Below are 23598 nucleotides of genomic sequence, written 5' to 3' on the forward strand. Positions count from 1 at the left end.
CCTCAAATTCTGTATATTTTCAGTATGTAAAACGAGTAAGCTCGCTCTCGCAAAATGAAGCGAGAAAAACGGACCATTTTTTTTGCATATTCTAATTTTTTTCTAAATTGCTTATCGCTTTCTCTTTAAAACTTTTTGGATTATCTAAATGAAGTTTGGATTTTGTGTTTCTCTTTCTATGGAGACCCTTTTTAGTTAATATGTATTTTTTTTAGAATCCTGGTTTTTCAAGATCGTGTATAAAATTTCCTTTAATTCTTTAGATTTACTTTAGATTATCTTCTTAGGTTTTACTAAAATTGATACTTCGATTCTTATTATTTTAAGTTTTTGTATGTTTTTTAACTTATCATATTGTTTTTAGAGTCTCTAGTTCTTTTTAGATAAACCTTAGGTTTTTCCTAAGTTCTGTAGATCCTATGGATTCCTTTTTTTCGCTCTAATTTTCTATATACATATGCCTTGGATATTACTCCATTTTGTTTAATTTTATCTAGATTTTATTTAGTTTGTTTATAAATTCTTGAATTGTTTTCTGTATTTTTTTTAATTCTCCCTAGATTTTGTTTAGAATCTGTAGAGGTTTTTTTTACAATTTTTTTTTGAAATCTTACTTAAATCCTTTTTAATTTTTTTGGATCTCCTATTATTAACCTCTAAAATATGAAACAAGAACATTTCGGTTGCTTTCAAACTATCTAAATTCTTTCTACACAATGCTTGAATTCTATATTCTTTCTAGATTAAATTCCTATTTTTTGTCATAAATTTAAACTAGTGTCAATGTCAACAGTGCTACCAACCCATAGGATCATATAAAGGCTACTAGACAGACATATTATCTACTATTAATTTATTTGAATCACTCATCTATGTACATTGACTCTACGGTTTAAGAATGTCCAGACAAGAATTTGGACAAGAAATCTTTCGGTCGCGGTTCCACGGTATCCTTAAAATACGCCATTAAAGTCCCCTTTTGCTTCCAGAAATTGACGGTTTCCTTCAGTTCCATTTGACCCTACAAATTTAAGCACTAATTATACATATATCATACTAAAGTGCAGCTCATTGCTATCAGTCCACTCTCTAGTGTAAATTTTCGAAAATTTTTGGGTGTAAATCTGGCTTTCAATTCCTTAGCGAGAAAATTAGGGGAAAATTGAATGTGGCGATTTTTGAGGTTAACACGTTGTCAAAGTTGAGTGTATTAATCAATAACTAATTAAAAATTTGTTGCAAAAGAATGATTTTAATAGAGATTTAACAAGTTTTGGCAATGCTGGGAAAGACGATTAGCTTCTACGCATGCCACCGTTGCGTCAAGGTCAAACGCTTTTGCTGCCAAGTATTGGCGATAAAAATCACTAAGGGCTGCTGTCAACTTAACTTTTTAATGAGTGGACCGATAGTAATGAGCTCTGGTATAGTTTGTACGGTGAGAGATTGAATGACAGAAAAGTCACTAAATCTACGCGATAAAAAGTGTACCAAACGCGCGAAATTTAAAATAACAAAATAACCTCAGTTACTGACAACCCTGTCAACCCATTTCGCGTAGGAATTTAGTGTTTTTAGTGTATTTTGTAGCATAATTTGCTACCAACCTATATGTCAACTGTCGAAATATCCCAATCTCTCACCGGATAAACTATATATAATCATATAGTGTTGCCAACTTATGAAACAACTTTTTTTTTACTTTACCTTAACGACTAACATGTCGATGAGACGAATGTCTTTCAACTGATCATTCTTCCGAAACTCTTCCCTTAGTTTCACCTTTAAACTCTCCACAGTTTTCGGAATATCGTACTGTTTTACTGGAATTTCAAAATTAGAATTTTGTGGGGTTATGTCAGATTCTAACCTATATATGGTAGTTGGCGGTACCAGGCTTTGTACAGGTTCAAGACTCTTCGTCTGGCCTCATGGGGGTCTGTGGAGAGAATCGGTCTAACCTGCTTAGTCGCAGCCCTAACTGCCTGGGATGACATAACGAGGATGACACTGTTGACAGCTAAACTAAAAAATTAAGGTGACAGTTCGTTTTCGTCGAAAGTTGTTACATCGAAACGGTGTCACACATGCATAAAATTATTTGAATTCTTGGAGGAATTAAGGAAAAGGTCGTGATGAGAATCTAAAAGATAATTAATAGAAAAAAAAGGCTTAATTGTCATCTGATCATAAAACATCAAAACGAAATATCTCCAAATATTTCGACGTAATATTTGACATTTGTGCGTCAACCGAAATATAACCTCAAATTAATTTATTTTGATAACAAAACCAAGCATGAGTGATTCAAATTTCAGCATCGACAACATTCCCACATACGTCGCACTTCCAATTGAAGCCATTGAAGCCAACCCACAGAAACCCGAGCAATTTCGGGTGATCAAAAATGCCATAATAAAAAGGCTCTTGGACGGCTCCCTATGTATTGTGGACTCCAATGAGGTACGATGTTGTTTTGTTGCTTGCAGTGTAATTGTAACAACTTTTTAGGGGACCGAGACTTCTCAACTCATCACATACCTGCCTACTATAGAGGAACCCCAAAATGTCAGTTTAAGCAGTGAAAAGTCTCAAATGTAAGTCTATGTATTTTTGAATGAAAACAATTGGCAATTATCGGATTTTTGTAACTTTGGTTTAACTCTATCACTTGTTAGCCAGTAGACTAAGTTGAAAGTTCACTTTGCAACATTTTTCTATTCTGTTCATGTTTGCCACTAGTCAGGCAAGAAACAACCACACAATATTAGAAGAAAACAACATTAGAATCAACGAAAATTTCACGATTAATTGAACTGTTGGAAACTGCGAATCTTCTTTACATGTGTGACATTAGAACGGTCAAATTTATGTGTCGGAATTATACAGAGTGTTTATAAATGTTTCTAGCATCAAAGATGGCTCTGGAATTCCTGTCATGCATTACTTTGCCGCTTTGTTTTCATAGTGAATATAACTATCCTGAAAATGATTTAGTTACGATTTAGGTTCAAGTTTATGATTTTTAGGTTTCAAAACACAACTAGAACAGATTTTTTTCAAAACTTACTTTGGTTCATGATTGAGGTTACCTACAAATGAGCGCAGTTATGCAGAAAACATTCAATCCACATTGACATAGTTTTGAGATAATCGATCTTAAAGATTTGAAAATATTTTTTAAGTTTCAAAGAGTAATGAACAAGTGAAGTTTACTGTAATGTTTTCTCTGCCTTTGAGCCTTGAGTATTAAAATAACAGAGGAGCCACGCTTATGGGAATTTTGTAACCGCCAGTATGTGGTAAAGAAGTGGTGCCACCTTTCTTTAAGAGTCCCACACCACCATCAAAATTACAGTTCCTTGCTTCTTTACAGGTTGGTGATAATGGTCCACACATGTAATATGATATCATGTTGGGTTGAGATAGGTTCAGGTCAGATAAACAGTTTGGATTGAATTTCGCAGAACATATAGTTTCAACAAACGAATATTCGCAAGAAGTAAAACAATTTTGGAATATGTAGGTTTTTATTTTTCAAAATATGAAATACAAGAAATTACAAATTGCGTTAAACAGACATAATATAATTTACTTAATTAATAAATTGACAATTGACAATTGACAATTGAGAAGTTGCCATAATAGTTATTTATGTATTAAGGGCATAAACATCAAGTTATGCCCGTGGTACATACAACGTTTTATGTCTTACCAGTAAATTTTGATTTTTCAAAAATAAATAATTTCTCCACAACTACCAATTTCTGTTCTTGAATTTACATAAAGACTTTATAAAAAATACTTTACATGTCGTTTTGTGTTAGTTTAAAGATTTAATCATTTTAATTACTAATGGCTTTATATACAATTTCTGATTTCTACACTGTTTATTTGCGATAATTGAAACCACAAAATACTATTGTAGTTGATTTATAATTTATTAATCATTAGTTAATTCGTTAATTACTAGGAACTATATTATTAGCATTATTTTTATTACTGTTATTAAAACAATCTAGTGTCCTGTCAATGAAATTAATCTTAGAACGCTTTACAAAACAATTGAAAGCGTATCAAGATGGCAGGTAAAATTCCATCTAAAATTGTTGAAAACGCTGCAAAAGCCACTGAAAGTTTATGTCAACAAAATCTAAAGATTTATATGATAAAGATTACGAAAAAGTGACAACGTGGATAACCCAAAAAAACACGCGCGCACAGTGGAGCATGGCTATGCAATGCAGCGAACTGCAAAGCATGAATGTGTTGCAGCCTCAAAACGGAGAATTAAAGACAAAAAAACATAACAACCAGTTTATTTATTCAGGTACCTTTTGAGTTTGACTGTTTGATGACAATTAAGTTTAAATGCAATTTGAATATAGCGGGCAATTAAAACAAGTCGATTCGTAGCCAGTCGCTGTTTGTTGTGAGGTTGCATGACACCTTAATGCCCTAGGGCGTAATTGTACCTCCAACGTACCGCCAATCCGAGCCATAAGCAGCCAATAAGTAGACGGTAAGACATAAAAGTGAAAATGTCTCAGAAAACAATACATTATTTTCAAACAACATATAACATATAATATATAAACAACATAACATAAACACAACATAAACACAACATAAACATATATAACATATAATTATAAACATAATATTAGCTATTAGTTAAGATATAGCATATAAAAGTCTTTTTCAAAAATTGCTGTTATGTATGAAAAAGAGTTTTCAGTTTTCGTTTGCTCTGTTTGACATTTTTTACATTTACGTTCAGCAGTTTATTAACATTAAATAATTTAGTTCTAATTAAATTGTCTATTAAATATTGTCTATGCGTTGAACAACCTTCGTATTGCAATAACCATTGCGCTACTTTTTGATGATCATAAATAACAGATAATATGGTATTTTGATGTAAGAAAGACAAAGACAGTCCCTTGAAAAATTTTTAAGCAAATAAAGACTATTTGAAAAGTTTCATCTTTTGGTCTTTTCAAATATTCAATGTGTGGTCTCTCAGAATAATCGCGTTTTAATGTTAAAATTTCAATTGGAACAATGTCTTCACCATCATCTTGTAGTAACGAACTTTTACAATTGGTACATTTAAATTTTTTAATTGTCTTACAACAAACGTAACCTGTAAAATAATTTACCGAGGAGGCACTAAAGGAGATGTGGATGACAAATCTCTTTAGTAAACTATTGAAACAAAAGGGTTTATATTTTTGGACTGCCCAAGATTTTATCTATTCCATTGAGTCTAATAAATTCTTTTCGATTTGAGGATTACCATCGGAAATTGGCACATTTATTGGGATTTCTGTGATATTTTAAATTAGAATTAAGGTTGTCAAATAGATTGTTAATTTTTAATAAAAACTCTGCTGTGTTATTACATGTCGAAGAATTAATTTCTTTTGTTTCAATGCATGTGGACATTGCAGCGTAAAATTTTTGACTGAAAATTTGTGTTGCCAAAGAAACATTTTTTTTGAAAATTGTTTGGCGCAAAATGTTTTTCTGTTATTTTTGTGATTGGATTTGATATTTTATTTTTGCAAATATTTAGCTCTATTAATTTTTTTATAAACAAAACTGCCTGTTTATAAACTGTTTACAAAACTGGTTGTTTTGTTGATCTTTCTGTATTTTCGTTTAATCACGTGTATTGTATGTATTGTGTGTATAACGCTTATTTAAAAAAATGGAAAGCGCCAATTTTGACATACAACCGCCGCCGACTCCAAGGTGTCTATTAGCAGAAAACTTGAAGCTGATTGTGAAAATTCGTTTAAAAAAGAAACAGTTGTTGCAATTAAAATTGCTTTTGCTATTTGGTTCTGACCCGGAATGGTAAATATGTTTATTATATTATAGCATTCTTTTAAACGCTTTAATTTTTCAGAACGCTACTTCCTCAAGTAATTTTTAAATTTATTTAAGTTTTTCAAATGTTCTATTTCAATTTTTAATGTTAAAATAAAATATTTTTTTCTAATTTCTAACTAATTTTCTATACATTATTAATTTATTACTCCAGAGTTCATTTAAATTATATTGTATAAAATCGGCAAAGGCGGGGCCTAAATTCAGTGACTGATTAATAAAAACGTCTTATCTCATTTTAAAAAAATCTGTACCAAATAAAATTATAAATTCAGATCATTTTTTAAAAAATCGTCCATTACAATTAAAAAAAAATTAAAAACCGTGTTTTAAAATCTGTTTTGCTGTTATAACGCTAAATCCTATGTTTTGGTTGAACACAACCAGAAAAAAGTATAAAACAATAAACAATTCTCCTTCAAAGAAATCACGTCATCACAAAATAAGATTAGCTTCTCATTATAAAATCTTGACCACTAGATGGTGTGTGACGACCATCTTGAACGATAGGTGGCGCTAGCGTTTTTTTGTGGCGCCCACTGGTGTTCAAGTCGTTCGTTTGGTCACAAAAATTAGCATTGGGTGGTTTCTCTGTTATTTTTATACTCAATGCTTTGAGACACTTTTCTAAACAAATCTTTATGTTATTTTCGAGGATATTTTCAACACTTACATGAATTTCTTGACATTTTGGGGGTTAGATTTTTTTGCAAAATAAATAAAAACTTTTTATCGTTTATAAATCTGAAGTTTGGACGTTGTAACCGTCAACATCTTCTCCAACAAAAGTACTTCCGTTGAGACAGTTTAAATTAAAAAATAATCAAATGGTACGTTTTTTTGAAATTTATTCAAAAGTATAAAGTCACGAATTGCTTATTTGATCGTTTAGACCGTAAACAGCAAAAAGGGAGCATATTGGATATTTTCTGCTAAAATTAATAATGGTTTTATAGGTTAGTACCGCACGGTTCAAATTGTGGCCTTGAGAGTTAGGATACTGGTTGAACGGATCTTTTATAAAAAAGAAAGATGTATAAGTATATCAAAAATCGTATTAGTTCATTGTTTGCAATTTTGTGGGTTGGATGGTTTTTGTATAATTCCACTCAAATGTCAGTTGAAAAATCTAAACCAACATTTGTAATAAGCGGAAAATTTCTTTGACATTTCATTGCCACTCTTGATGCTAGAAACATTTATATTCTAGCATCAAGCGTGGCTTTGGAATTCCTGTCGTACACTTTTTTGCCGCTTTGTTTACATAGTGAATATAACTATCTTGAAAATATTTATAATGATACTTACTTTAACGTCGTTTTAGTTATGGTTTTGTGCCCAAGTTTTCAATTTTCAGGTTTTAAACCACAACTGGAATAGTTTATTTCTTAAAACTTACTTTGCTTCATGTTTAAGGTTAACTGCAAATGTTAGTTGACAAATCGAAACTCACATTTGTAATGAGCGGCAAATTTCTTTGACATTTCATAGCCACCCTTGATGCTAGAAACATTTATAAACACCTTGTATATGGAATAAGAGTGAAAATTGAAATTTTTCCCAAAATGTTACTGCTATAATGTTAAGGCTACCAAAATGACAAAATTTGTGTTCTATGCATTTAAAATTTCTCATTTTTACTCGGGAATTTTATTTGTCAAAAAAATTCTTTTTACATTTAAACTAGATTTTGTCAAATATTTTAGAAATTTTCTAGATTAGTTCTTTTTACTTTAAATAGTGTAATTCGAGGCGGTTTATAAGCGCATTTTAAACAATAACCTTAAAAATTTGAAACTATAGCGTTTAAATAAAATTTGAAAATTTCAACATTTTTGGTTCAAAATTAAAACTGTCAAAAATTGATCTTTTTTATTCCAGAATTTTGTAATTTGGCAAAAATACATATTTTTAAGGTATTCTCCCTAAATTTTGATGTTATTCCATTGAAACTTCCAAATAACACGGTTTTTAATAAAAAAATAGAAAATATTCACAGTTAAAATTCTTAATTCTTAAAATTTGCATCTTTTATTTCATAAATTTTTAATTTTACGCAGTTATTCACACATAAATAATGTCCCATAGAGCTCATTACTATTAGAAAATAATGTTGACAGCAGTGCCTAGTAATTTTAATCGGTCACAATTGGTAGCAAATGCGTTTGACCTTGATTCAACTGTGACAAGCATTGAAGCTAATCGTCTGCGCAAGTTCAAAATCTCTCTTTTGGAACAAATATTTAATTAATTATGAATTAATTTGAGGTTGACACACTGAACTTTGACAATGTGTTAACCTCAAAATCGTTACATTCAATTTTCCCCTAATTTTCTCCCTAAAAAAATAAAAACCTGATTTACACCCAAGAATTTCCGAAAGGCCGAAAATCTGCGCAAAAAGGGATTCTCAAGAGAAATGAGTTGTTTCTTCACGAAATTGCCATTTTCCGAATTTTATTTTAGTTCTTCTATGAAAGCAGAGAATGTGGATTTTTTTTAATTTTTTTGATTCATAATGATGCGCCACTTTTCGGATTTCATTTTCAGTTTATCTTAAAAAAAGAAATTTCTAGAATTAGTTCTTTCTACTGTACATTTGCCTTTTTTATTCAAGATATTGAAAATGCTGGTAATTTAGCACAATCCAAAATCAGGTTTAATATTTATGATAAATATATATGATAATAGATGTCGCAAATTAATAATTTTTAACAATTTTTAACTCATCCCAAAGATTAGATTTTAACAAATTTACTACAAGGTGTTTATAAATGTTTTTTTTGGAATTTCTGTCCTGTGCATTTTGCCGCTTTGTTTTCATAGTGAATATAACTATGTTCACAATTATTTCAAATGTCACTTTACGTCTACGACTTTTCAGTTACGGTTTTGTGGCAAAATTTTAGATTTTCACGCTTCAAACCACAACTTGAACAGTTTGTTTTCAAAACTAACTTTGTTCAATGATTGAGGTTAACTACAAATGTCACTTGAAAAATCTATACCCACATTAGTAACGAGCGGCAAATTTCTTTGACATTTCATAGCCACCCTTGATGCTAGAAACATTTATAAACGCCTTGTACGTAACGTTGATGCACATCAATTTTCATGTCAAAATTGACAAATGTCAAATTCTGGGGGACAATAAATTTTTCAAAGTTAATTTAACAATATTCGAACCCTAAACAAAGAAATAACTGTCAAAGTGGAAACTTGCAAACTAACCCGACTGTATATCTATTATACAGGGTCTGGCAACACTTGCGTCTACCTCCAAAATTGTCTTTAGTTTTAAAGATAAAACTTTGAAAATTTGCATACTCTCATAGTTGACAAAGCTGTAAAAGCTGACGCAAAAATTTGTTTTTTGGCGTCGTGACGTCTTAAAAATGTAATTTTTAGCTAATTGTGAGGATTTGGGAAATTAATAGCTAGTTTAATTTTTTTATTATAAATGTGTTAAAAATATCACAATTCTCGTTTTAGATTCAATGCAAATTGTCTACGTAACCTTTGATCCAAAACTAATTTTTTGGGCATATTTTGTACACTTGGTTCCTTATACTTCTAAGAAAAATTATCTGGACTAAAGTCCCACTTAGTAATAGAAACTTTCAAAAAAAAATAATAAAAATAAGTTTTACAAAAAAAAGGTAATACGTTATTAAAAATTAACCGAAATTTAGCAACTTCTATAGACTAATTTAACCTTAAAATAACTTCCACAAATTTCTTCTAAATTTTTTTTTAGCTACTCGAAATAAAAATTTCTACAAATTCTCCTTTTTGCTCTAAATTTTTGTAAATCGGCACTGTAAAAAGACAGTCAAGAGTGATAATATCCATAAATTTCGTTAAAATCACAATACAAATAAAGGATTTAAAAAAAAATTGGTGGCATTTTTTTGGTCTTAAAACGAAAATTCAAAAAATTCGACTTTTTAATCAAAATTTTTGCAAATTAGTGATATAACTAAAACAAACAAAAGAAACAACATGCATAAATTTCGTTCCTGTCGCACTAAAAATAACGAAATTACAGTGTTGAAAAATTGACATTTTCAAAGTTGTCCAAATAAAAATTTCTAAATATTCTCCGTTTTGATCAAAATTTTTCTAAATTGGTGCTCTTAATAAGACAGTCAAGACCTATAAACTCCACAAATTTGGTTATAGTGGCATTAAAAATTTTTGGTCAAAAAACAAAAATTTTTCGTAAACTTCTTGAATCAAAATTTCTAAAAATTTTCTTTTTCGATCTAAATTTTTCTAATTCGACACTCTTAATAAGACAGTCGAGAGTGATAATCTCCACAAATTACGTTAAAATCACATAAACAACTAAGAAATTACAGGATTAAAAAAAATTGGTGGCATTTTTTTGGTCTTAAAACGAAAATTTGTAAAAATTCGACTTTTTGATCTAAATTTTTGCAAATTAGTGATATTACTAAAACAAACAAAAGAACCAACATGCATGAATTTCGTTCCTGTCGTACTAAAAATTACGAAATTACAGTGTTGAAAAAAATTGACAATTTCACAGTTGTCCAAATAAAAATTTCTAAATATTCTCCGTTTTGATCTAAATTTTTCTAAATCGGTACTCTTAATAAGACAGTCAAGACCTATAAACTCCACAAATTTGGTTATAGTGGCATTAAAAATTTTTGGTCAAAAAACAAAAATATTTCGTAAACTTCTCGAAATCAATATTTCTAAAAATTCTCTTTTTCGATCTAAATTTTTCTAATTCGACACTCTTAATAAGACAGTCAAGAGTGATAATCTCCACAAATTTCGTTAAAATCACAATACAAATTAAGGATTTAAAAAAAAATTGGTAGCATTTTTTTGGTCTTAAAACGAAAATTCAAAAAATTCGACTTTTTAATCAAAATTTTTGCAAATTAGTGATATAACTAAAACAAACAAAAGAAACAACATACATAAATTTCGTTCCTGTCGCACTAAAAATAACGAAATTACAGTGTTGAAAAATTGACATTTTCAAAGTTGTCCAAATAAAAATTTCTAAATATTCTCTTTTTTGGTCTAAATTTTTCTAAACCGGTACTCTTAATAAGACAGTCAAGATTTATAAACTCCACAAAATTGGTTATAGTGGCATCAAAAATGAAGAACTTACTTGCTTACTTACTCGTTAAAAATTTTTGTCACATTTTTTTTGGTCAAAAAACAAAAAATTTTCTTTGCTCCTTGATATCAAAATTTCTAAAAATTCTCTTTTTCAGTCTAAATTTTTTTAAATCGACACTCTTAATAAGAATATAAGCCATTTAATAAAAAGCCAAAGAACAGCAATTTTTAAATTTAAAAAAGATCTTTTTATGCGTGCTCAATGGCATTATCTATGGGGTATTTTCTGCTGATGCTCCTAATTAAGCTAAATTAATTAAAGCCAATTCTTGCATAAATGTTATCATATCATATTATGAGATAAGCCTCTCAAAAAATCTGTAACTTTCAAAGTATGGAATTTTTTTAGTCTTGACCTTGAAGCCATAAAACAGCAGCATTGTAATGACAGTTTATTTCTGCTATTAAACAATAAAAGTACATTTTTTAAGCTACCATCATCTCAGTCCAAATGATCCAACTCATTATCATAACGCCCCATTCTTTATCTACTCTTCCACAGTCCGTTTTAGAGTGAACCGAATTAGATTTATGACCGGTTTTGAAATATCGCATCATATTTTGTGGTCAGAGAATTTGCGAATTCTATCTCTTTTTTACAATCCTCTGTATTGATTTGGGCGATTAATTGTAAGATTTTAAGAATTTTAAAAGGCCAGATATATGTGTGACGTATTTATTTCCTACACTGAAATTTACAAGGTTATGAGTCTGTTTACACAATAATTTCATTAAAGTTAAGTTATGCTCGCTGATATTTGGTTGGCGCAAAAACGGTCACATGTCGCTTTAATCGAAATTAAATATCTAATGTAGCTTCTGTAAACCTGTCTTACAGCTAATTTCTAGAGTCGGTTGGTTTTCAGTTTTTTGAGCAAAATTCTTCAGCGTTTTAGATTGAGCAATTTCTTGATCAATTAAATATTTTGGTTGGATTGGAGTAAAATTTGCTTCGCGTTCATGAATTGTGAAAATTTACAAACTAAGTAAGTCACTTAAGTAGAGTAACCCACAGAAATTTTGATTGTTTAATTTTAAAATTAGCTGAAGTAGATAAATAAATATAAAATTTTAGAAATTTCTGGTTCATTAAAAATTAAAATTTCTAAAATTGTTTTTTTTAAATTTTGAATATTTGCACATTTAAAGAGTTGATTAAGATGAGGGGAGAAATTTTACCGTTTTAGTGTCAAAATTTGCAGTAGTAAAGACATAAATTTAAAATTTTCGAACATTTTGGTTCGTCTAATAATAAAAATTTTGGAAATTTGTTTTCTGTGCTCTAAAATTTTGTTAAACCGCACATTCAAGTCAATTAACAAGAGTACATTTTAGAAATTTTAATAATATAGTGTTAAAATTAATAGAAGTAGAGATAAAAATATAAAAGTTTGGAAATAGATTTCTTCAAATTTTGAAAATTTGCACATTTGATTATTTCGTGCAGATTTCTGCTGTTTTCTTGCAATTCAGCCGTTGAATCTTGATAAAAAGTTCTTCTTTGCGAATTCAAGCGAGAAAACGGCGAAAATCAGCGAGAAATCGTCGATTTGCATCGAAATAAGCGGATTTTTCTAAGACATTTGATGATTTAGTGCAGATTTCAGCCGTTTTCTCGCGATTCAGCCATTGAATCTTAATAAAAACTGGTGGTTTTGTAGATTTCGAGCTCTTCTTTGCGAATTCAAGCCAGAAAACGGCGAAAATCAGCGAGAAATCGTCGTTTAGCATCGAAATAAGCGGATTTCTCTAAGAATTTTAATGATTTCGTCCAGATTTCAGCCGTTTTGTCGCGATTCAGCCATTGAATCTTAATAAAAACTGGTGGTTTTGTAGATTTCGAGCTCTTCTTTGCGAATTCAAGCCAGAAAACGGCGAAAATCAGCGAGAAATCGTCATTTTGCATCGAAATAAGCGGATTTCTCTAAGAATTTTCATGATTTCGTCCAGATTTCTGCTGTTTTCTTGCAATTCAGCCGATAAATCTTGAAAAAAATTAATGGTTTTGTAGATTTCAAGCTCTTTTTTGCGAATTCAAGCCAGAAAACAGCGAAAATAAGCGAGAAGTCGTCGTTTGGCATCGAAATAAGCGGATTTCTCTAACAATTTTGATGATTTCGTGCAGATTTCAGCCGTTTTCTCGCGATTCCGCCGTTGAATCTTGATAAAAACTGGTGGTTTTGTAGATTTCAAGCTCTTATTTGCGAATTCAAGCCAGAAAACAGCGAAAATAAGCGAGAAATCGTCGTTTAGCATCGAAATAAGCGGATTTCTCTAAGAATTTTAATGATTTCGTCCAGATTTCTGCTGTTTTCTTGCAATTCAGCCGATAAATCTTGAAAAAAATTAATGGTTTTGTAGATTTCAAGCTCTTTTTTGCGAATTCAAGCCAGAAAACAGCGAAAATAAGCGAGAAGTCGTCGTGTGGCATCGAAATAAGCGGATTTCTCTAACAATTTTGATGATTTCGTGCAGATTTCAGCCGTTTTCTCGCGATTCCGCCGTTGAATCTTGATAAAAACTGGTGGTTTTGTAGATTTCAAGCTCTTATTTGCGAATTCAAGCCAGAAAACAGCGAAAATAAGCGAGAAATCGTCGTTTAGCATCGAAATAAGCGGATTTCTCTAAGAATTTTAATGATTTCGTCCAGATTTCAGCCGTTTTGTCGCGATTCAGCCATTGAATCTTAATAAAAACTGGTGGTTTTGTAGATTTCGAGCTCTTCTTTGCGAACTCAAGCCAGAAAACGGCGAAAATCAGCGAGAAATCGTCGTTTGGCATCGAAATAAGCGGATTTCTCTAAGAATTTTGATGATTTCGTGCAGATTTCTGCTGTTTTCTTGCAATTCAGCCGTTGAATCTTGATAAAAATTCATGGTTTTGTAGATTTCAAGCTCTTATTTGCGAATTCAAGCCAGAAAGCAGCGAAAATAAGCGAGAAATCGTCGTTTAGCATCGAAATAAGCGGATTTCTCTAAGAATTTTAATGATTTCGTCCAGATTTCTGCTGTTTTCTTGCAATTCAGCCGATAAATCTTGAAAAAAACTAATGGTTTTGCAGATTTCAAGCTCTTTTTTGCGAATTCAAGCCAGAAAACAGCGAAAATAAGCGAGAAGTCGTCGTTTGGCATCGAAATAAGCGGATTTCTCTAACAATTTTGATGATTTCGTGCAGATTTCAGCCGTTTTCTCGCGATTCCGCCGTTGAATCTTGATAAAAACTGGTGGTTTTGTAGATTTCAAGCTCTTATTTGCGAATTCAAGCCAGAAAACAGCGAAAATAAGCGAGAAATCGTCGTTTAGCATCGAAATAAGCGGATTTCTCTAAGAATTTTAATGATTTCGTCCAGATTTCAGCCGTTTTGTCGCGATTCAGCCATTGAATCTTAATAAAAACTGGTGGTTTTGTAGATTTCGAGCTCTTCTTTGCGAATTCAAGCCAGAAAACGGCGAAGATCAGCGAGAAATCGTCGTTTGGCATCGAAATAAGCGGATTTCTCTAAGAATTTTCATGATTTCGTGCAGATTTCTGCTGTTTTCTTGCAATTCAGCCGTTGAATCTTGATAAAAATTCATGGTTTTGTAGATTTCGAGCTCTTCTTTGCGAATTCAAGCCAGAAAACGGCGAAAATCAGCGAGAAATCGTCGTTTAGCATCGAAATAAGCGGATTTCTCTAAGAATTTTGATGATTTCGTCTAGATTTCAGCTGTTTTCTCGCGATTCAGCCATTGAATCTTAATAAAAACTGGTGGTTTTGTAGTTTTCGAGCTCTTCTTTGCGAATTAAAGCCTGAAAACGGCGAAAATCAGCGAGAAATCGTCGTTTAGCTTCGAAATAAGCGGATTTCTCTAAGAATTTTGATGATTTCGTCCAGATTTCAGCCGTTTTCTCGCGATTCAGCCGTTGAATCTTGATAAAAATTGATGCTTCTGTAGATTTCGAGCTCTTCTTTGCGAATTCAAGCCAGAAAACGGCGAAAATCAGCGAGAAATCGTCGTTTAGCATCGAAATATGCGGATTTTTCTAAGAATTTTCACGATTTCTTGCAGATTTCAGCCGTTTTCTCGCGATTCCGCCGTTGAATCTTGATAAAAACTGGTGGTTTTGTAGATTTCAAGCTCTTATTTGCGAATTCAAGCCAGAAAACAGCGAAAATAAGCGAGAAATCGTCGTTTAGCATCGAAATAAGCGGATTTCTCTAAGAATTTTAATGATTTCGTCCAGATTTCAGCCGTTTTGTCGCGATTCAGCCGTTGAATCTTGATAAAAGTTGATGCTTTTGTAGATTTCGAGCTCTTCTTTGCGAATTCAAGCCAGAAAACGGCGAAAATCAGCGAGAAATCGTCGTTTAGCATCGAAATAAGCGGATTTCTCTAAGAATTTTGATGATTTCGTCTAGATTTCAGCTGTTTTCTCGCGATTCAGCCATTGAATCTTAATAAAAACTGGTGGTTTTGTAGTTTTCGAGCTCTTCTTTGCGAATTAAAGCCTGAAAACGGCGAAAATCAGCGAGAAATCGTCGTTTAGCTTCGAAATAAGCGGATTTCTCTAAGAATTTTGATGATTTCGTCCAGATTTCAGCCGTTTTCTCGCGATTCAGCCGTTGAATCTTGATAAAAATTGATGCTTCTGTAGATTTCGAGCTCTTCTTTGCGAATTCAAGCCAGAAAACGGCGAAAATCAGCGAGAAATCGTCGTTTAGCATCGAAATAAGCGGATTTCTCGAAGAAATTTGATGATTTTTTGAGAGCTTTTACCATTTCAGTGTCAAAATTTGCGGTAGTGGAGGAAAAATGTAAACTTTTCGAAATCTCTGATTTGCCTAAAATTGTTTTTTTGTGGCTTAAAATATTGAAAATATGCATATTTATTGAGACAGTTTTCAAATTTGGCAGTAGTAGAAAAATGAATATAAAAGTTTCGAAAAATTTTAAAGTTTGGGAAAGCAGAAAAAAAATAAAATTCAAATTCCAAAATTATTTCCTTATGTTCAGCAATCTGTGGAACACCCGCTAGGTCCTTTTCCTCATGGCCTGCTCTGAAAACTCTGTTGTGTTTTTAATTCACACGTTACATAGTACTTTCAGACCCGATGGCCCCAAAGACGAGCCTCCTCCACAAAAACCCACCACCCTGTACAAATGCCCCAAATGCAAAGAAGTCTTTGAGAAAATCGCCCTGTATAGAAAACACATGATGTGGCATAGAAACGTGAAGAAGTTCAAATGCGACCAGTGTTCAGCCGGGTACAACGTGGAAACCAATTTGAAGATTCACATGGCGATGCACGCCGAAGGGAAACCGACTTGTCCCATTTGCAGCATTTCTTTCCAGAGGTTGGCGAGCCTGAAGTCGCATTTGATGTTGCACCAAGTGGAGGAGTTGTACACGTGTGAAGACTGCGGCGCTGAGTTTGATAAAGAGGTGAGATTGATGGGTGCTTTGACTTGACTTGATAAAAACTGGGTGTTTTAGGAGGAACTGAACAAGCATCTTCAAAACCATTTGAACAATGTTGTCCAGGAGAGTAATGGCTTGGTTTGTTCTTATTGTAACGTGCAGTTTGAGGACAGGAAGAGCTATAAGGAGCACATAACGCATCACATTAAGGTGAAGAAGATGGTTTTGTCCGGGAAGAAGTCCAGGAGGACTAGTGGGAATAAAAACAACCCCCATGTTTGTAGCGTGTGCCAGAAGGGCTTCTCGAAGTTGTCCCTTCTGGAGCGCCACCTCAGAGTGCACAGCGGCGAGCGCCCGTTCATCGTAAGTCCTCTTGGATTCTCTTCAGATTCTTCTTCATTGTCTTTCAGTGTGAGCACTGCAACAAAGGGTTTAACCAGAAGGGCACCCTTCAAATCCACCTCAGCAAGCACACCGGCATCAAACCCTTCCACTGCACCCTTTGCTCGGCGAAATTCAACCAAAAAGGCAACCTCCGAGTCCACGTGGAGAAAACCCACACCGCCCCCATGCCAGGGGTGAAAATGTACAAATGCCCCCACTGCACGTGTATTTTCAAGAAGATCGCCTCGTTGAACGTCCACATCGCCAAGTGCCACGCGAGCAGTGAAGAAGTCGTCGCGGACATCACCAACGTGATGAGTCGGCTGAAGGAGTTGGAGCAGCACCAGGAAGTGGCGGAAGGGACCAACACGAGCTACGTGAAGTTAGCCGAGTCGCTCCTCGATGGCACTGTCAGACGGTATTTGGTCATGCAGAAGAAGGTCAACGACGCCAAGTGGTACATCTGCACGTATTGCAGCAAGGAGTTCAAGAAGCCCTCGGATCTCATCCGCCACACGAGGGTGCACACGCGAGAAAAGCCGTTTCAGTGTGAACAGTGCGGGGCGTCGTTTGCTCTCAAGTCTACGCTGTTTTACCACGACAAAACTCACGCCAGTGCTACTAGTAATTTCTGTCCGAAGTGCAAGAAGAAGTTCTCGTCCATGCGGTCGCTCAACATGCATCTGAGGTGAGCGCTCAATGAGTTTTCATGTTTTGCCGCCGTCTGGAGTGCGGGTTGTAAAGTATGCAACCTCCCACTCTGGAGGATCAACAAACCCTGCCGGTCCATTTAAATACCATTGAAAGAGTTGTTTAGATGCAGTATTTAATTATTTTGGTAAATATAATAATGGTAAATGTTAAATTTCAGCCAGAATACAAGCTGGTCTGTTAATTTTTGGCAAATCGTCAAGTTCTTTTTAGGCATATTTATATGCAACTTGCAACCTTGCAAAATTCATGACGATACTAAATACAGCAGATATTAGGATTTTTTGAATTAAGCTATTTCCTTGTAATTTACTTCGCGTTAGGAAATCTTTAAATTTTAGCAGAAATGATCAAAATAATAATATTTTATTACCAATAATTAACAATCAAATTTAAAGATTTTATTATTTAAAAAAAATCGAACTAAGAATTTTAAAGTCTTAAAACGAAAATTTCAAAAAATTCGACTTTTTAACCAAAATTTTTGCAAATTAGTGATATTACTAAAACAAACAAAAGAAAAACATGCATAAATTGACAATTTCACAGTTGTCCAAATAAAAATTTCTAAATATTTTCCGTTTTGGTCTAAATTTTTCTAAATTGGTACTCTTAATAAGACAGTCAAGACCTATAAACTCCACAAATTTGGTTATAGTGGCATTAAAAATGAAGAACTTACAGGTCATTAAAAATTTTTGGTCCAAAAACAAAAATTTTTCTTGACTTCTCGAAATCAAAATTTCTAAAAATTCCCTTTTTCGGTCTAAATTTTTCTAATTCGACACTCTTAATAAGACAGTCGAGAGTGATAATTTCCACAAATGTCGTTAAAATCGCATAAAAAAATAAAGAAACTACAAAATTAAAAAAAAAAGTGGTGGAATTTTTTTGATTTTACCACAAAAATTTCGAAAAATCCGACTTTTTGATCTAAATTTTTGCAAATTAGTGATACTACTAAACCAAACAAAAGAAACAACATGCATAAATTTTGTTCCTGTCGTACTAAAAATAACGAAATTACAGTGTTGAAGAAAATTGACATTTTCACAGTTGTCCAAATAAAATTTTTTAAATATTCTCCGTTTTGATCTAAATTTTTCTAAATTGGTGCTCTTAATAAGACAGTCAAGACCTATAAACTCCACAAATTTGGTTATAGTGGCATTAAAAATGAAGAACTTACAGATCGTTAAAAATTTTTGGTCAAAAAACAAACATTTTTCTTGACTTCTCGAAATCAAAATTTCTAAAAATTCCCTTTTTCGGTCTAAATTTTTCTAATTCGACACTCTTAAAAAGACAGTCGAGAGTGATAATTTCCACAAATGTCGTTAAAATCGCATAAAAAATAAAGAAACTACAAAATTAAAAAAAAAGTGGTGGAATTTTTTTGATTTTACCACAAAAATTTCGAATTCGACTTTTTGATCTAAATTGTTGCAAATTAGTGATATTACTAAAACAAACAAAAGAACCAACATGCATGAATTTCGTTCCTGTCGCACTAAAAATAACGAAATTACAGTGTTGAAAAAAATTGACAATTTCACAGTTGTCCAAATAAAAATTTCTAAATATTCTCCGTTTTGATCTAAATTTTTCTAAATCGGTACTCTTAATAAGACAGTCAAGACCTATAAACTCCACAAATTTGGTTATAGTGGCATTAAAAATTTTTGGTCAAAAAACAAAAATATTTCGTAAACTTTTCGAAATCAAGATTTCTAAAAATTCACTTTTTCGATCTAAATTTTTCTAATTCGACGCTCTTAATAAGACAGTCGAGAGTGATAATCTCCACAAATTACGTTAAAATCACATAAACAACTAAGAAATTACAGGATTAAAAAAAATTGGTGGCATTTTTTTGGTCTTAAAACGAAAATTTGTAAAAATTCGACTTTTTGATCTAAATTTTTGCAAATTAGTGATATTACTAAAACAAACAAAAGAACCAACATGCATGAATTTTGTTCCTGTCGCACTGAAAATAACGAAATTACAGTGTTGAAGAAAATTGACATTTTCACAGTTGTCCAAATAAAAATTTCTAAATATTCTCCGTTTTGATCTAAATTTTTCTAAATCGGTACTCTTAATAAGACAGTCAAGACCTATAAACTCCACAAATTTGGTTATAGTGGCATTAAAAATTTTTGGTCAAAAAACAAAAATATTTCGTAAACTTCTCGAAATCAAAATTTCTAAAAATTCTCTTTTTCGATCTAAATTTTTCTAATTCGACACTCTTAATAAGACAGTCGAGAGTGATAATCTCCACAAATTTCGTTAAAATCACATAAAAAACTAAGAAATTACAGGATTAAAAAAAATGGTGGCATTTTTTTGGTCTTAAAACGAAAATTTGTAAAAATTCGACTTTTTGATCTAAATTTTTGCAAATTAGTGATATTACTAAAACAAACAAAAGAACCAACATGCATGAATTTCGTTCCTGTCGTACTAAAAATAACGAAATTACAGTGTTGAAAAAAATTGACATTTTCACAGTTGTCCAAATAAAAATTTCTAAATATTCTCCGTTTTGATCTAAATTTTTCTAAATCGGTACTCTTAATAAGACAGTCAAGACCTATAAACTCCACAAATTTGGTTATAGTGGCATTAAAAATTTTTGGTCAAAAAACAAAAATATTTCGTAAACTTCTCGAAATCAAAATTTCTAAAAATTCTCTTTTTCGATCTAAATTTTTCTAATTCGACACTCTTAATAAGACAGTCGAGAGTGATAATCTCCACAAATTTCGTTAAAATCACATAAAAAACTAAGAAATTACAGGATTAAAAAAAATGGTGGCATTTTTTTGGTCTTAAAACGAAAATTTGTAAAAATTCGACTTTTTGATCTAAAGTTTTGCAAATTGGTGATATTACTAAAACAAACAAAAGAACCAACATGCATGAATTTCGTTCCTGTCGCACTAAAAATAACGAAATTACAGTGTTGAAAAAAATTGACAATTTCACAGTTGTTCAAATAAAAATTTCTAAATATTCTCCGTTTTGATCTAAACTTTTCTAAATCGGTACTCTTAATAAGACAGTCAAGACCTATAAACTCCACAAATTTGGTTATAGTGGCATTAAAAATTTTTGGTCAAAAAACAAAAATTTTTCGTAAACTTCTCGAAATCAAAATTTCTAAAAATTCTCTTTTTCGATCTAAATTTTTCTAATTTGACACTCTTAATAAGACAGTCGAGAGTGATAATCTCCACAAATTTCGTTAAAATCACATAAAAAACTAAGAAATTACAGGATTAAAAAAAAATGGTGGCATTTTTTTGGTCTTAACACGAAAATTTGTAAAAATTCGACTTTTTGATCTAAATTTTTGCAAATTAGTGATATTACTAAAACAAACAAAAGAAAAAACATGCATAAATTTCGTTCCTGTCACACTAAAAATAACGAAATTACAGTGTTGAAGAAAATTGACATTTTCACAGTTGTCCAAATAAAAATTTCTAAATATTCTCCGTTTTGATCTAAATTTTTCTAAATCGGTACTCTTAATAAGTCAGTCAAGACCTATAAACTCCACAAATTTGGTTATAGTGGCATTAAAAATTTTTGGTCAAAAAACAAAAATATTTCGTAAACTTCTCGAAATCAAAATTTCTAAAAATTCTCTTTTTCGATCTAAATTTTTCTAATTCGACACTTTTAATAAGACAGTCGAGAGTGATAATCTCCACAAATTACGTTAAAATCACATAAACAACTAAGAAATTACAGGATTAAAAAAAATTGGTGGCATTTTTTTGGTCTTAAAACGAAAATTTGTAAAAATTCGACTTTTTGATCTAAATTTTTGCAAATTAGTGATATTACTAAAACAAACAAAAGAACCAACATGCATGAATTTCGTTCCTGTCGCACTAAAAATAACGAAATTACAGTGTTGAAAAAAATTGACAATTTCACAGTTGTCCAAATAAAATTTTTTAAATATTCTCCGTTTTGATCTAAATTTTTCTAAATCGGTACTCTTAATAAGACAGTCAAGACCTATAAACTCCACAAATTTGGTTATAGTGGCATTAAAAATTTTTGGTCAAAAAACAAAAATATTTCGTAAACTTTTCGAAATCAAGATTTCTAAAAATTCACTTTTTCGATCTAAATTTTTCTAATTCGACGCTCTTAATAAGACAGTCGAGAGTGATAATCTCCACAAATTACGTTAAAATCACATAAACAACTAAGAAATTACAGGATTAAAAAAAATTGGTGGCATTTTTTTGGTCTTAAAACGAAAATTTGTAAAAATTCGACTTTTTGATCTAAATTTTTGCAAATTAGTGATATTACTAAAACAAACAAAAGAACCAACATGCATGAATTTTGTTCCTGTCGCACTGAAAATAACGAAATTACAGTGTTGAAGAAAATTGACATTTTCACAGTTGTCCAAATAAAAATTTCTAAATATTCTCCGTTTTGATCTAAATTTTTCTAAATCGGTACTCTTAATAAGACAGTCAAGACCTATAAACTCCACAAATTTGGTTATAGTGGCATTAAAAATTTTTGGTCAAAAAACAAAAATATTTCGTAAACTTCTCGAAATCAAAATTTCTAAAAATTCTCTTTTTCGATCTAAATTTTTCTAATTCGACACTCTTAATAAGACAGTCGAGAGTGATAATCTCCACAAATTTCGTTAAAATCACATAAAAAACTAAGAAATTACAGGATTAAAAAAAATGGTGGCATTTTTTTGGTCTTAAAACGAAAATTTGTAAAAATTCGACTTTTTGATCTAAATTTTTGCAAATTAGTGATATTACTAAAACAAACAAAAGAACCAACATGCATGAATTTCGTTCCTGTCGTACTAAAAATAACGAAATTACAGTGTTGAAAAAAATTGACATTTTCACAGTTGTCCAAATAAAAATTTCTAAATATTCTCCGTTTTGATCTAAATTTTTCTAAATCGGTACTCTTAATAAGACAGTCAAGACCTATAAACTCCACAAATTTGGTTATAGTGGCATTAAAAATTTTTGGTCAAAAAACAAAAATATTTCGTAAACTTCTCGAAATCAAAATTTCTAAAAATTCTCTTTTTCGATCTAAATTTTTCTAATTCGACACTCTTAATAAGACAGTCGAGAGTGATAATCTCCACAAATTTCGTTAAAATCACATAAAAAACTAAGAAATTACAGGATTAAAAAAAATGGTGGCATTTTTTTGGTCTTAAAACGAAAATTTGTAAAAATTCGACTTTTTGATCTAAAGTTTTGCAAATTGGTGATATTACTAAAACAAACAAAAGAACCAACATGCATGAATTTCGTTCCTGTCGCACTAAAAATAACGAAATTACAGTGTTGAAAAAAATTGACAATTTCACAGTTGTTCAAATAAAAATTTCTAAATATTCTCCGTTTTGATCTAAACTTTTCTAAATCGGTACTCTTAATAAGACAGTCAAGACCTATAAACTCCACAAATTTGGTTATAGTGGCATTAAAAATTTTTGGTCAAAAAACAAAAATTTTTCGTAAACTTCTCGAAATCAAAATTTCTAAAAATTCTCTTTTTCGATCTAAATTTTTCTAATTTGACACTCTTAATAAGACAGTCGAGAGTGATAATCTCCACAAATTTCGTTAAAATCACATAAAAAACTAAGAAATTACAGGATTAAAAAAAAATGGTGGCATTTTTTTGGTCTTAACACGAAAATTTGTAAAAATTCGACTTTTTGATCTAAATTTTTGCAAATTAGTGATATTACTAAAACAAACAAAAGAAAAAACATGCATAAATTTCGTTCCTGTCACACTAAAAATAACGAAATTACAGTGTTGAAGAAAATTGACATTTTCACAGTTGTCCAAATAAAAATTTCTAAATATTCTCCGTTTTGATCTAAATTTTTCTAAATCGGTACTCTTAATAAGTCAGTCAAGACCTATAAACTCCACAAATTTGGTTATAGTGGCATTAAAAATTTTTGGTCAAAAAACAAAAATATTTCGTAAACTTCTCGAAATCAA

The 23598-nt window shown here is 31.3% G+C and overlaps 2 protein-coding genes across 3 annotated transcripts in view; one reads left to right on the forward strand and one right to left on the reverse strand.

Moving 5' to 3' along the window:
* Positions 1–838: 838 nt before the first annotated feature.
* Positions 839–2045, reverse strand: ND-B14 (NADH dehydrogenase (ubiquinone) B14 subunit). Its single transcript, XM_088045259.1, has 3 exons — positions 1871–2045; positions 1708–1823; positions 839–1021 (listed from the first exon to the last, which is right to left on the reverse strand). The coding sequence occupies exons 1-3, from the start codon at positions 1995–1997 to the stop codon at positions 893–895; spliced, it is 372 nt and encodes a 123-aa protein (XP_087901385.1). The 5' UTR covers positions 1998–2045; the 3' UTR covers positions 839–892.
* A 72-nt stretch (positions 2046–2117) lies between these two features.
* Positions 2118–23598, forward strand: part of LOC148167726 (uncharacterized) — a 36145-nt gene continuing 14664 nt past the window's right edge. The window contains exons 1-5 of one of the 2 annotated variants that reach the window (XM_088045257.1): positions 2118–2463; positions 2512–2597; positions 16141–16486; positions 16538–16825; positions 16873–17534. In XM_088045257.1, the coding sequence (XP_087901383.1) occupies positions 2299–2463; positions 2512–2597; positions 16141–16486; positions 16538–16825; positions 16873–17534 (1547 nt within the window). In that variant the 5' untranslated portion in view covers positions 2118–2298. The remainder of the gene's footprint in view (positions 2464–2511; positions 2598–16140; positions 16487–16537; positions 16826–16872; positions 17535–23598) is intronic. The other variant, XM_088045258.1, reaches the window with a different exon arrangement.

Source organism: Gnatocerus cornutus, chromosome 9, assembly GCF_029298725.1.
Source record: "Gnatocerus cornutus isolate USDA-ARS CGAHR chromosome 9, icGnaCorn1.1, whole genome shotgun sequence".
Lineage (NCBI taxonomy): Eukaryota > Metazoa > Arthropoda > Insecta > Coleoptera > Tenebrionidae > Gnatocerus > Gnatocerus cornutus.